The sequence below is a fragment of the Vanderwaltozyma polyspora genome, genomic scaffold (genome assembly GCF_000150035.1).
Source record: "Vanderwaltozyma polyspora DSM 70294 KpolScaffold332 genomic scaffold, whole genome shotgun sequence".
NCBI lineage: Eukaryota > Fungi > Ascomycota > Saccharomycetes > Saccharomycetales > Saccharomycetaceae > Vanderwaltozyma > Vanderwaltozyma polyspora.
This window is the reverse complement of record NW_001834535.1, coordinates 1-12,603: the sequence shown is the minus strand read 5'-3', so window position 1 is coordinate 12,603 and position 12,603 is coordinate 1. Positions and strand designations below refer to the sequence as shown.

General features: G+C 43.0%; 1 protein-coding gene across 1 annotated transcript; it reads left to right on the top strand.

Moving 5' to 3' along the window:
* Kpol_332p1 (uncharacterized protein) lies at positions 1–12,603 on the top strand (the record flags this gene model as incomplete). Its single annotated transcript, XM_001642393.1, has 1 exon — positions 1–12,603. A coding segment is annotated over one exon (12,603 nt), but the record flags the coding sequence as incomplete, so codon positions are not given.

The window sequence follows — 12,603 nt, the reverse complement described above, 5'->3', positions numbered from 1 at the left end:
ATGATAGACTTCAAGTTAATTAATTTAGCAAAAAGCTTATGCTTTTTATTATTATTTCAAGCATCATTGATTGATGCAAAAGGATCTAACTACTATTACTATAATACTGAAACTTACGTTGAAGGTACTGCTGAAGTTACATATTCAACTTCTTCAACTAAATATGGTGGTGGTATCTTTGGCGGTACCACTACTGATTACTATTACTGGATTTATACTCCAAAAATTGATACCATTCAGTACTCTACTATTGGAACCAATGTTGATTCAATTTATACTGATGAGGTAATTACTACGACTACTTTTGTAAATTGGGGTACAACCATCACTTACTATTTAATATATACTCCATTAATAACAAAAACTACTACTACAACATTTCTAACTGAAATCTCTGAGTCAACAAAATATACTATTTCAACAGTGCTAACGACTTATGTTGGAGAAGATGGTATAGGTACCACAGAAACTACTTATGTTATTGCAGCTGCTAGTAACCTTTTTTTTACAACTGTTTACTATACTGATTTCTTGAAGCCTTATCAGGACACATTTGTTACAAGCTACTCAACTTACTTAGGTAGTGACAATTCAGAAACAATTATGACTATTTATCATGTATCTGGTACCGTTCCTTATGTAAGTGCCTCTTTTATACCTTGGTTTAGCACTTTCACTAGTGTTACTAGAACTGACTATCAAACTTACACCGAATTAGATGGTTCTATCCAGACGTTGACAATAATTGTGCTATATGTTCCTAAAACTTTTAGTGAGGTGTTCATTACAAAACAAGGTACTGATCAAGGTATATATACAATTACTACAACATACTCGATAGCTCGTACTACACATGTAGGTGAAGATTACATCGGGACAATTGTGTACACTTACTATGTTCAAATTCCATTCAACGCAGACTTAAAAACTTTTACTACTATAAGTTTTTTTTCGGGTTCTGAAAGAACAACATTTTCAACCACTTTTATAACCGGTGTTGGTGACGACTATTCCACAACTGTCACTACAATTTACTTAATAGCTATACCATCGAACTTAGTTTATATAACTACGACAGAACCATGGTCTGCTGATTACGATACCACCCAGATTTATGAAACGTTAACTACTGGTACTGATGGTGAAACAACAACCCAAACTATTTACTATGTTCACACATACAGAAGACCTGGTGTAACAGTGACATCACCTTGGACAGGTACTTATACAACGTATTACTCAACTTCTGTATACGTTTCAAAGAAAAACACTACGACATATTACTATTTATATATACCATATTATACCACTGTCTCCAGAACAACATCTCCTGGCCCAAGTTCTGCGACTTATACTTTTAGCACTTCATTGTTTTCTTTCACAGATGTCGATGGTAATGTCACAACTGAGACTATTTTCTATGTTCAGACTCCTAGTCGTATTTCAGAGCAAACTTATTCCACTAAAAGTGCTTTCCCTGGATTGGTAACATCCACGTACTCGTCTATTGTGAGAACTATAACTGATCAAGAGGGTAATGAAACTACAGAGACAACCTACTGGGTGGCTATTCCAACTGATTTATATAAAACGACAACTTCACAAGAATGGACTGGTCAGTACACATTAACTTGGTCTATTGGTAGTACTACTATTGAAGGTACAGATGGATTTAGTACGACTAAAACTGTTTATTTTGTAGAATATCCAAGAGGAAAAGGTATTTATACTACCACTTGGTGGACTGGAACTTATACAACAGTCTATTCAACGGGTACCACAAGAAAGTGGGGTTGGCAAGGTATTATATACGCGCGTCGTAAAACTTCTGTATTTTATGTCCGTACCCCTATTCATGCTACAACTTTCACTAGTTATATTCGTCCATGGGATTCTACTTTCACTACAACTTCTTTCTATTATACTACCATAAGAGGTGTAGATAATGAAGATACAACTGAAACTGTGTATTATATTTTCACACCAGCAGCTACAATCACCACAACTCGTTATTCACAAGGTACCGTATCGGGCACACAAACTTTGACATATTCTACATTAACAACAAAATTGGGTAACACCTACTACTTTTCCTATCAAATTATTTATTTTGTGATACTTCCGCTAAACCCACAATTTTCAACCAGCTTAACTGAATGGCATGATGACTACGTCTCAACATTTTCAACTCAAAAAACTGTATATACAGGAAAGGACGGTATAGCAACCACAGTAACTATATACGTTGTTCACACACCTCATTTGAGCGCACAGTATAGCTATATTCCTTGGACAGGGACTTTTAGCAATACCATTTTAACTACTATTTATACGAATTTGGAAGAAAACTTCAATTTTGTGGCATATTGGACAAAAACAGTTTACCTTGTCGAGACCCCAATTCGTAGATCAACTTCTATTACAAAATCATGGTGGACTGGAGATTATACTACGACCGTATCTACCACTATTTTTACTACTACCGATTTTGAAGGAAATGAAACTACCGAAACAATCTATTTAATCAATACTCCTACAAGGGTCACAACTACTACCATTTACTTTGCAAATGAGGACAACGCCACTAGTACTTTCTCCACAGACTTAACCACATTTACAGGAAAAGATGGAGAAGAAACTACAGAGACAATATTCTATGTTGCTGTACCAACTACCGCAGCCTATACTACTGTATTTACTGATTGGACTGGTAGCTTCATTACCCAATACTCAACTTCTGTTTCGACTGATGGTAAGACACTGGTGACAATATTTTACATAGCTACTCCATTCGATGCTGGTATAATTTCATATGTTCCTTGGGAAAATGATTTCACCTCAACAGTTTATACTGAAACAATTACTAGTTATGGGTTTTCAGAAACCTTCTTTGGAGAATGGGAAAAAGTTATTTATTATGTGCAAACTCCAATTCGTGGATCTACTACTAAAAATGTCACTCCTTGGGGTAACTCACAATCTTCAACTTATTTTACCATACTAACAACTACAACTGATGACAATGGCAATGAAACAACAGTTACAATCTATTATGTTTTCACACCAGTTCGTTATCATACTTCAACACAATATTCTGGTTGGGACAATGATTATACAAACTATTACTCTACATTAATAACTACTATAATTGGTGAAGATGGAGAAGCTACAACTGAAACCATTTATTTTGTTCAAACACCTTTCAGATATACTACACTTACAACTTATATTGACGGTGAAAATTCTTTTACTACTACTGTATCAACTTATATCACAATCGAAACAAATGATTCAGGTGAAGAAGTTACATCAACCGTTTATGTAGTCGAGACCCCAGATGAAACAACTATGACTTCTACATCAGAAATTTGGACGAATAGTTCCTCATCAATTATACAAGATTTATCATCAATCAGCTATAATGGTACATCGGGAGAACCAATTTATACCTCTAGTGAGTTCGAAAATGGTACCACAACTGAAAGTACAGGATACTCAAACTCATTTAACACTTCCATATCAGAATTCACATCTTACTATTCAGATTTATCATCAATCAGCTTTAATGGTACATCGGGAGAACCAATTTATACCTCTAGTGAGTTCGAAAATGGTACCACAACTGAAAGTACAGAATACTCAAACTCATTTAACACTTCCATATCAGAATTCACATCTTACTATTCAGATTTATCATCAATCAGCTTTAATGGTACATCGGGAGAACCAATTTATACCTCTAGTGAGTTCGAAAATGGTACCACAACTGAAAGTACAGAATACTCAAACTCATTTAACACTTCCATATCAGAATTCACATCTTACTATTCAGATTTATCATCAATCAGCTTTAATGGTACATCGGAAGAACCAATTAATACCTCTAGTGAGTTCGGAAATACTACGCTAAGTGTGACTACTGCTTACGAAACTTCTAACAATTCTACCATATTCACTGAAACAGAATCATCACATTCGGTAACAATCCCAAATATATCAAATAATATTACATCAATTGAATCCACTAACACATTCAACAATACCAGTGAAGAAGAATTGACTACTTCTACTTACACTTCCACCGACTCTGAAGGTAATGTTACCACCGGTACCACTACCTACCCAGTCTCCCACACCAGTGAAGAAGAATTGACTACTTCTACTTACACTTCCACCGACTCTGAAGGTAATGTTACCACCGGTACCACTACCTACCCAGTCTCCCACACCAGTGAAGAAGAATTGACTACTTCTACTTACACTTCCACCGACTCTGAAGGTAATGTTACCACCGGTACCACTACCTACCCAGTCTCCCACACCACTGAAGAAGAATTGACTACTTCTACTTACACTTCCACCGACTCTGAAGGTAATGTTACCACCGGTACCACTACCTACCCAGTCTCCCACACCACTGAAGAAGAATTGACTACTTCTACTTACACTTCCACCGACTCTGAAGGTAATGTTACCACCGGTACCACTACCTACCCAGTCTCCCACACCAGTGAAGAAGAATTGACTACTTCTACTTACACTTCCACCGACTCTGAAGGTAATGTTACCACCGGTACCACTACCTACCCAGTCTCCCACACCAGTGAAGAAGAATTGACTACTTCTACTTACACTTCCACCGACTCTGAAGGTAATGTTACCACCGGTACCACTACCTACCCAGTCTCCCACACCAGTGAAGAAGAATTGACTACTTCTACTTACACTTCCACCGACTCTGAAGGTAATGTTACCACCGGTACCACTACCTACCCAGTCTCCCACACCACTGAAGAAGAATTGACTACTTCTACTTACACTTCCACCGACTCTGAAGGTAATGTTACCACCGGTACCACTACCTACCCAGTCTCCCACACCACTGAAGAAGAATTGACTACTTCTACTTACACTTCCACCGACTCTGAAGGTAATGTTACCACCGGTACCACTACCTACCCAGTCTCCCACACCACTGAAGAAGAATTGACTACTTCTACTTACACTTCCACCGACTCTGAAGGTAATGTTACCACCGGTACCACTACCTACCCAGTCTCCCACACCACTGAAGAAGAATTGACTACTTCTACTTACACTTCCACCGACTCTGAAGGTAATGTTACCACCGGTACCACTACCTACCCAGTCTCCCACACCAGTGAAGAAGAATTGACTACTTCTACTTACACTTCCACCGACTCTGAAGGTAATGTTACCACCGGTACCACTACCTACCCAGTCTCTCACACCAGTGAAGAAGAATTGACTACTTCTACTTACACTTCCACCGACTCTGAAGGTAATGTTACCACCGGTACCACTACCTACCCAGTCTCTCACACCAGTGAAGAAGAATTGACTACTTCTACTTACACTTCCACCGACTCTGAAGGTAATGTTACCACCGGTACCACTACCTACCCAGTCTCTCACACTTCTGAAGAAGAATTGACTACTTCTACTTACACTTCCACCGACTCTGAAGGTAATGTTACCACCGGTACCACTACCTACCCAGTCTCTCACACCAGTGAAGAAGAATTGACTACTTCTACTTACACTTCCACTGACTCTGAAGGTAATGTTACCACCGGTACCACTACCTACCCAGTCTCTCACACTTCTGAAGAAGAATTGACTACTTCTACTTACACTTCCACTGACTCTGAAGGTAATGTTACCACCGGTACCACTACCTACCCAGTCTCTCACACCAGTGAAGAAGAAGTCACCACTTCTACTTACACTTCTACCGATTCTGAAGGTAATGTTACCACCGGTACCACTACCTACCCAGTCTCTCACACCAGTGAAGAAGAATTGACTACTTCTACTTACACTTCCACCGACTCTGAAGGTAATGTTACCACCGGTACCACTACCTACCCAGTCTCTCACACCAGTGAAGAAGAATTGACTACTTCTACTTACACTTCCACCGACTCTGAAGGTAATGTTACCACCGGTACCACTACCTACCCAGTCTCTCACACCAGTGAAGAAGAAGTCACCACTTCTACTTACACTTCCACCGACTCTGAAGGTAATGTTACCACCGGTACCACTACCTACCCAGTCTCTCACACTTCTGAAGAAGAAGTCACCACTTCTACTTACACTTCCACCGACTCTGAAGGCAATGTTACCACCGGTACCACTACCTACCCAGTCTCTCACACTTCTGAAGAAGAATTGACTACTTCTACTTACACTTCCACTGACTCTGAAGGTAATGTTACCACCGGAACCACTACCTACCCAGTCTCTCACACCAGTGAAGAAGAATTGACTACTTCTACTTACACTTCCACCGACTCTGAAGGTAATGTTACCACCGGTACCACTACCTACCCAGTCTCTCACACTTCTGAAGAAGAAGTCACCACTTCTACTTACACTTCCACCGACTCTGAAGGTAATGTTACCACCGGTACCACTACCTACCCAGTCTCTCACACTTCTGAAGAAGAAGTCACCACTTCTACTTACACTTCCACCGACTCTGAAGGTAATGTTACCACCGGTACCACTACCTACCCAGTCTCTCACACCAGTGAAGAAGAATTGACTACTTCTACTTACACTTCCACTGACTCTGAAGGTAATGTTACCACCGGTACCACTACCTACCCAGTCTCTCACACCAGTGAAGAAGAAATCACCACTTCTACTTACAGTTCCACCGACTCTGAAGGTAATGTTACCACCGGTACCACTACCTACCCAGTCTCTCACACCAGTGAAGAAGAATTGACTACTTCTACTTACACTTCCACCGACTCTGAAGGTAATGTTACCACCGGTACCACTACCTACCCAGTCTCTCACACCAGTGAAGAAGAAGTCACCACTTCTACTTACACTTCCACCGACTCTGAAGGTAATGTTACCACCGGTACCACTACCTACCCAGTCTCTCACACCAGTGAAGAAGAAGTCACCACTTCTACTTACACTTCCACCGACTCTGAAGGTAATGTTACCACCGGTACCACTACCTACCCAGTCTCTCACACCAGTGAAGAAGAATTGACTACTTCTACTTACACTTCCACCGACTCTGAAGGCAATGTTACCACCGGTACCACTACCTACCCAGTCTCTCACACCAGTGAAGAAGAATTGACTACTTCTACTTACACTTCCACCGACTCTGAAGGTAATGTTACCACCGGTACCACTACCTACCCAGTCTCTCACACCAGTGAAGAAGAAGTCACCACTTCTACTTACACTTCCACCGACTCTGAAGGTAATGTTACCACCGGTACCACTACCTACCCAGTCTCTCACACTTCTGAAGAAGAAGTCACCACTTCTACTTACACTTCCACTGACTCTGAAGGTAATGTTACCACCGGCACCACTACCTACCCAGTCTCTCACACTTCTGAAGAAGAATTGACTACTTCTACTTACACTTCCACTGACTCTGAAGGTAATGTTACCACCGGAACCACTACCTACCCAGTCTCTCACACTTCTGAAGAAGAAGTCACCACTTCTACTTACACTTCCACCGACTCTGAAGGTAATGTTACCACCGGTACCACTACCTACCCAGTCTCTCACACCAGTGAAGAAGAAGTCACCACTTCTACTTACACTTCCACCGACTCTGAAGGTAATGTTACCACCGGTACCACTACCTACCCAGTCTCTCACACCAGTGAAGAAGAATTGACTACTTCTACTTACACTTCCACCGACTCTGAAGGTAATGTTACCACCGGTACCACTACCTACCCAGTCTCTCACACTTCTGAAGAAGAAGTCACCACTTCTACTTACACTTCCACCGACTCTGAAGGTAATGTTACCACCGGTACCACTACCTACCCAGTCTCTCACACCAGTGAAGAAGAATTGACTACTTCTACTTACACTTCCACTGACTCTGAAGGTAATGTTACCACCGGTACCACTACCTACCCAGTCTCTCACACCAGTGAAGAAGAAGTCACCACTTCTACTTACACTTCCACCGACTCTGAAGGTAATGTTACCACCGGTACCACTACCTACCCAGTCTCTCACACCAGTGAAGAAGAAGTCACCACTTCTACTTACACTTCCACCGACTCTGAAGGTAATGTTACCACCGGTACCACTACCTACCCAGTCTCTCACACCAGTGAAGAAGAATTGACTACTTCTACTTACACTTCCACCGACTCTGAAGGTAATGTTACCACCGGTACCACTACCTACCCAGTCTCTCACACCAGTGAAGAAGAAGTCACCACTTCTACTTACACTTCCACTGACTCTGAAGGTAATGTTACCACCGGTACCACTACCTACCCAGTCTCTCACACCAGTGAAGAAGAATTGACTACTTCTACTTACACTTCCACCGACTCTGAAGGCAATGTTACCACCGGTACCACTACCTACCCAGTCTCTCACACCAGTGAAGAAGAATTGACTACTTCTACTTACATTTCCACCGACTCTGAAGGTAATGTTACCACCGGTACCACTACCTACCCAGTCTCTCACACCAGTGAAGAAGAATTGACTACTTCTACTTACACTTCCACCGACTCTGAAGGTAATGTTACCACCGGTACCACTACCTACCCAGTCTCTCACACTTCTGAAGAAGAAGTCACCACTTCTACTTACACTTCCACCGACTCTGAAGGTAATGTTACCACCGGTACCACTACCTACCCAGTCTCTCACACTTCTGAAGAAGAAGTCACCACTTCTACTTACACTTCCACCGACTCTGAAGGTAATGTTACCACCGGTACCACTACCTACCCAGTCTCTCACACCAGTGAAGAAGAAGTCACCACTTCTACTTACACTTCCACCGACTCTGAAGGTAATGTTACCACCGGTACCACTACCTACCCAGTCTCTCACACCAGTGAAGAAGAATTGACTACTTCTACTTACACTTCCACCGACTCTGAAGGTAATGTTACCACCGGTACCACTACCTACCCAGTCTCTCACACCAGTGAAGAAGAATTGACTACTTCTACTTACACTTCCACCGACTCTGAAGGTAATGTTACCACCGGTACCACTACCTACCCAGTCTCTCACACCAGTGAAGAAGAATTGACTACTTCTACTTACACTTCCACCGACTCTGAAGGTAATGTTACCACCGGTACCACTACCTACCCAGTCTCTCACACCAGTGAAGAAGAATTGACTACTTCTACTTACACTTCCACCGACTCTGAAGGTAATGTTACCACCGGTACCACTACCTACCCAGTCTCTCACACTTCTGAAGAAGAATTGACTACTTCTACTTACACTTCCACCGACTCTGAAGGTAATGTTACCACCGGTACCACTACCTACCCAGTCTCTCACACCAGTGAAGAAGAATTGACTACTTCTACTTACACTTCCACTGACTCTGAAGGTAATGTTACCACCGGTACCACTACCTACCCAGTCTCTCACACTTCTGAAGAAGAATTGACTACTTCTACTTACACTTCCACTGACTCTGAAGGTAATGTTACCACCGGTACCACTACCTACCCAGTCTCTCACACCAGTGAAGAAGAAGTCACCACTTCTACTTACACTTCCACCGACTCTGAAGGTAATGTTACCACCGGTACCACTACCTACCCAGTCTCTCACACCAGTGAAGAAGAATTGACTACTTCTACTTACACTTCCACCGACTCTGAAGGTAATGTTACCACCGGTACCACTACCTACCCAGTCTCTCACGCTTCTGAAGAAGAAGTCACCACTTCTACTTACACTTCCACCGACTCTGAAGGTAATGTTACCACCGGTACCACTACCTACCCAGTCTCTCACACCAGTGAAGAAGAATTGACTACTTCTACTTACACTTCCACCGACTCTGAAGGTAATGTTACCACCGGTACCACTACCTACCCAGTCTCTCACACTTCTGAAGAAGAAGTCACCACTTCTACTTACACTTCCACCGACTCTGAAGGTAATGTTACCACCGGTACCACTACCTACCCAGTCTCTCACACCAGTGAAGAAGAAGTCACCACTTCTACTTACACTTCCACCGACTCTGAAGGTAATGTTACCACCGGTACCACTACCTACCCAGTCTCTCACACCAGTGAAGAAGAATTGACTACTTCTACTTACACTTCCACCGACTCTGAAGGTAATGTTACCACCGGTACCACTACCTACCCAGTCTCTCACACCAGTGAAGAAGAATTGACTACTTCTACTTACACTTCCACCGACTCTGAAGGTAATGTTACCACCGGTACCACTACCTACCCAGTCTCTCACACCAGTGAAGAAGAAGTCACCACTTCTACTTACACTTCCACCGACTCTGAAGGTAATGTTACCACCGGTACCACTACCTACCCAGTCTCTCACACCAGTGAAGAAGAAGTCACCACTTCTACTTACACTTCCACCGACTCTGAAGGTAATGTTACCACCGGTACCACTACCTACCCAGTCTCTCACACCAGTGAAGAAGAATTGACTACTTCTACTTACACTTCCACCGACTCTGAAGGTAATGTTACCACCGGTACCACTACCTACCCAGTCTCTCACACCAGTGAAGAAGAATTGACTACTTCTACTTACACTTCCACCGACTCTGAAGGTAATGTTACCACCGGTACCACTACCTACCCAGTCTCTCACACCAGTGAAGAAGAAGTCACCACTTCTACTTACACTTCCACCGACTCTGAAGGTAATGTTACCACCGGTACCACTACCTACCCAGTCTCTCACACCAGTGAAGAAGAATTGACTACTTCTACTTACACTTCCACCGACTCTGAAGGTAATGTTACCACCGGTACCACTACCTACCCAGTCTCTCACACCAGTGAAGAAGAATTGACTACTTCTACTTACACTTCCACCGACTCTGAAGGTAATGTTACCACCGGTACCACTACCTACCCAGTCTCTCACACTTCTGAAGAAGAAGTCACCACTTCTACTTACACTTCCACCGACTCTGAAGGTAATGTTACCACCGGTACCACTACCTACCCAGTCTCTCACACTTTTGAAGAAGAAGTCACCACTTCTACTTACACTTCCACCGACTCTGAAGGTAATGTTACCACCGGTACCACTACCTACCCAGTCTCTCACACCAGTGAAGAAGAATTGACTACTTCTACTTACACTTCCACTGACTCTGAAGGTAATGTTACCACCGGTACCACTACCTACCCAGTCTCTCACACCAGTGAAGAAGAATTGACTACTTCTACTTACACTTCCACTGACTCTGAAGGTAATGTTACCACCGGTACCACTACCTACCCAGTCTCTCACACCAGTGAAGAAGAATTGACTACTTCTACTTACACTTCCACCGACTCTGAAGGTAATGTTACCACCGGTACCACTACCTACCCAGTCTCTCACACCAGTGAAGAAGAATTGACTACTTCTACTTACACTTCCACTGACTCTGAAGGTAATGTTACCACCGGTACCACTACCTACCCAGTCTCTCACACCAGTGAAGAAGAAGTCACCACTTCTACCTACACTTCCACCGACTCTGAAGGTAATGTTACCACTGGTACCACTACCTACCCAGTCTCTCACACCAGTGAAGAAGAAGTCACCACTTCTACTTACACTTCCACCGACTCTGAAGGTAATGTTACCACCGGTACCACTACCTACCCAGTCTCTCACACCAGTGAAGAAGAAGTCACCACTTCTACTTACACTTCCACCGACTCTGAAGGTAATGTTACCACTGGTACCACTACCTACCCAGTCTCTCACACCAGTGAAGAAGAATTGACTACTTCTACTTACACTTCCACCGACTCTGAAGGTAATGTTACCACCGGTACCACTACCTACCCAGTCTCTCACACTTCTGAAGAAGAAGTCACCACTTCTACTTACACTTCCACCGACTCTGAAGGTAATGTTACCACCGGTACCACTACCTACCCAGTCTCTCACACCAGTGAAGAAGAATTGACTACTTCTACTTACACTTCCACCGACTCTGAAGGTAATGTTACCACCGGTACCACTACCTACCCAGTCTCCCACACCAGTGAAGAAGAAGTCACCACTTCTACTTACACTTCCACCGACTCTGAAGGTAATGTTACCACCGGTACCACCACCTACCCAGTCTCTCACACCAGTGAAGAAGAAGTCACCACTTCTACTTACACTTCCACCGACTCTGAAGGTAATGTTACCACCGGTACCACCACCTACCCAGTCTCTCACACTTCTGAAGAAGAATTGACTACTTCTACTTACACTTCCACCGACTCTGAAGGTAATATTACCACCGGTACCACCACCTACCCAGTCTCCCACACCAGTGAAGAAGAAGTCACCACTTCTACTTACACTTCCACCGACTCTGAAGGTAATGTTACCACCGGTACTACTACCTACCCAGTTTCTCACACCAGTGAAGAAGAAGTAACCACTTCTACTTACACTTCCACCGACTCTGAAGGTAATGTTACCACCGGTACCACCACCTACCCAGTCTCTCACACCAGTGAAGAAGAATTGACTACTTCTACTTACACTTCCACCGACTCTGAAGGTAATGTTACCACCGGTACCACCACCTACCCAGTCTCTCACACCAGG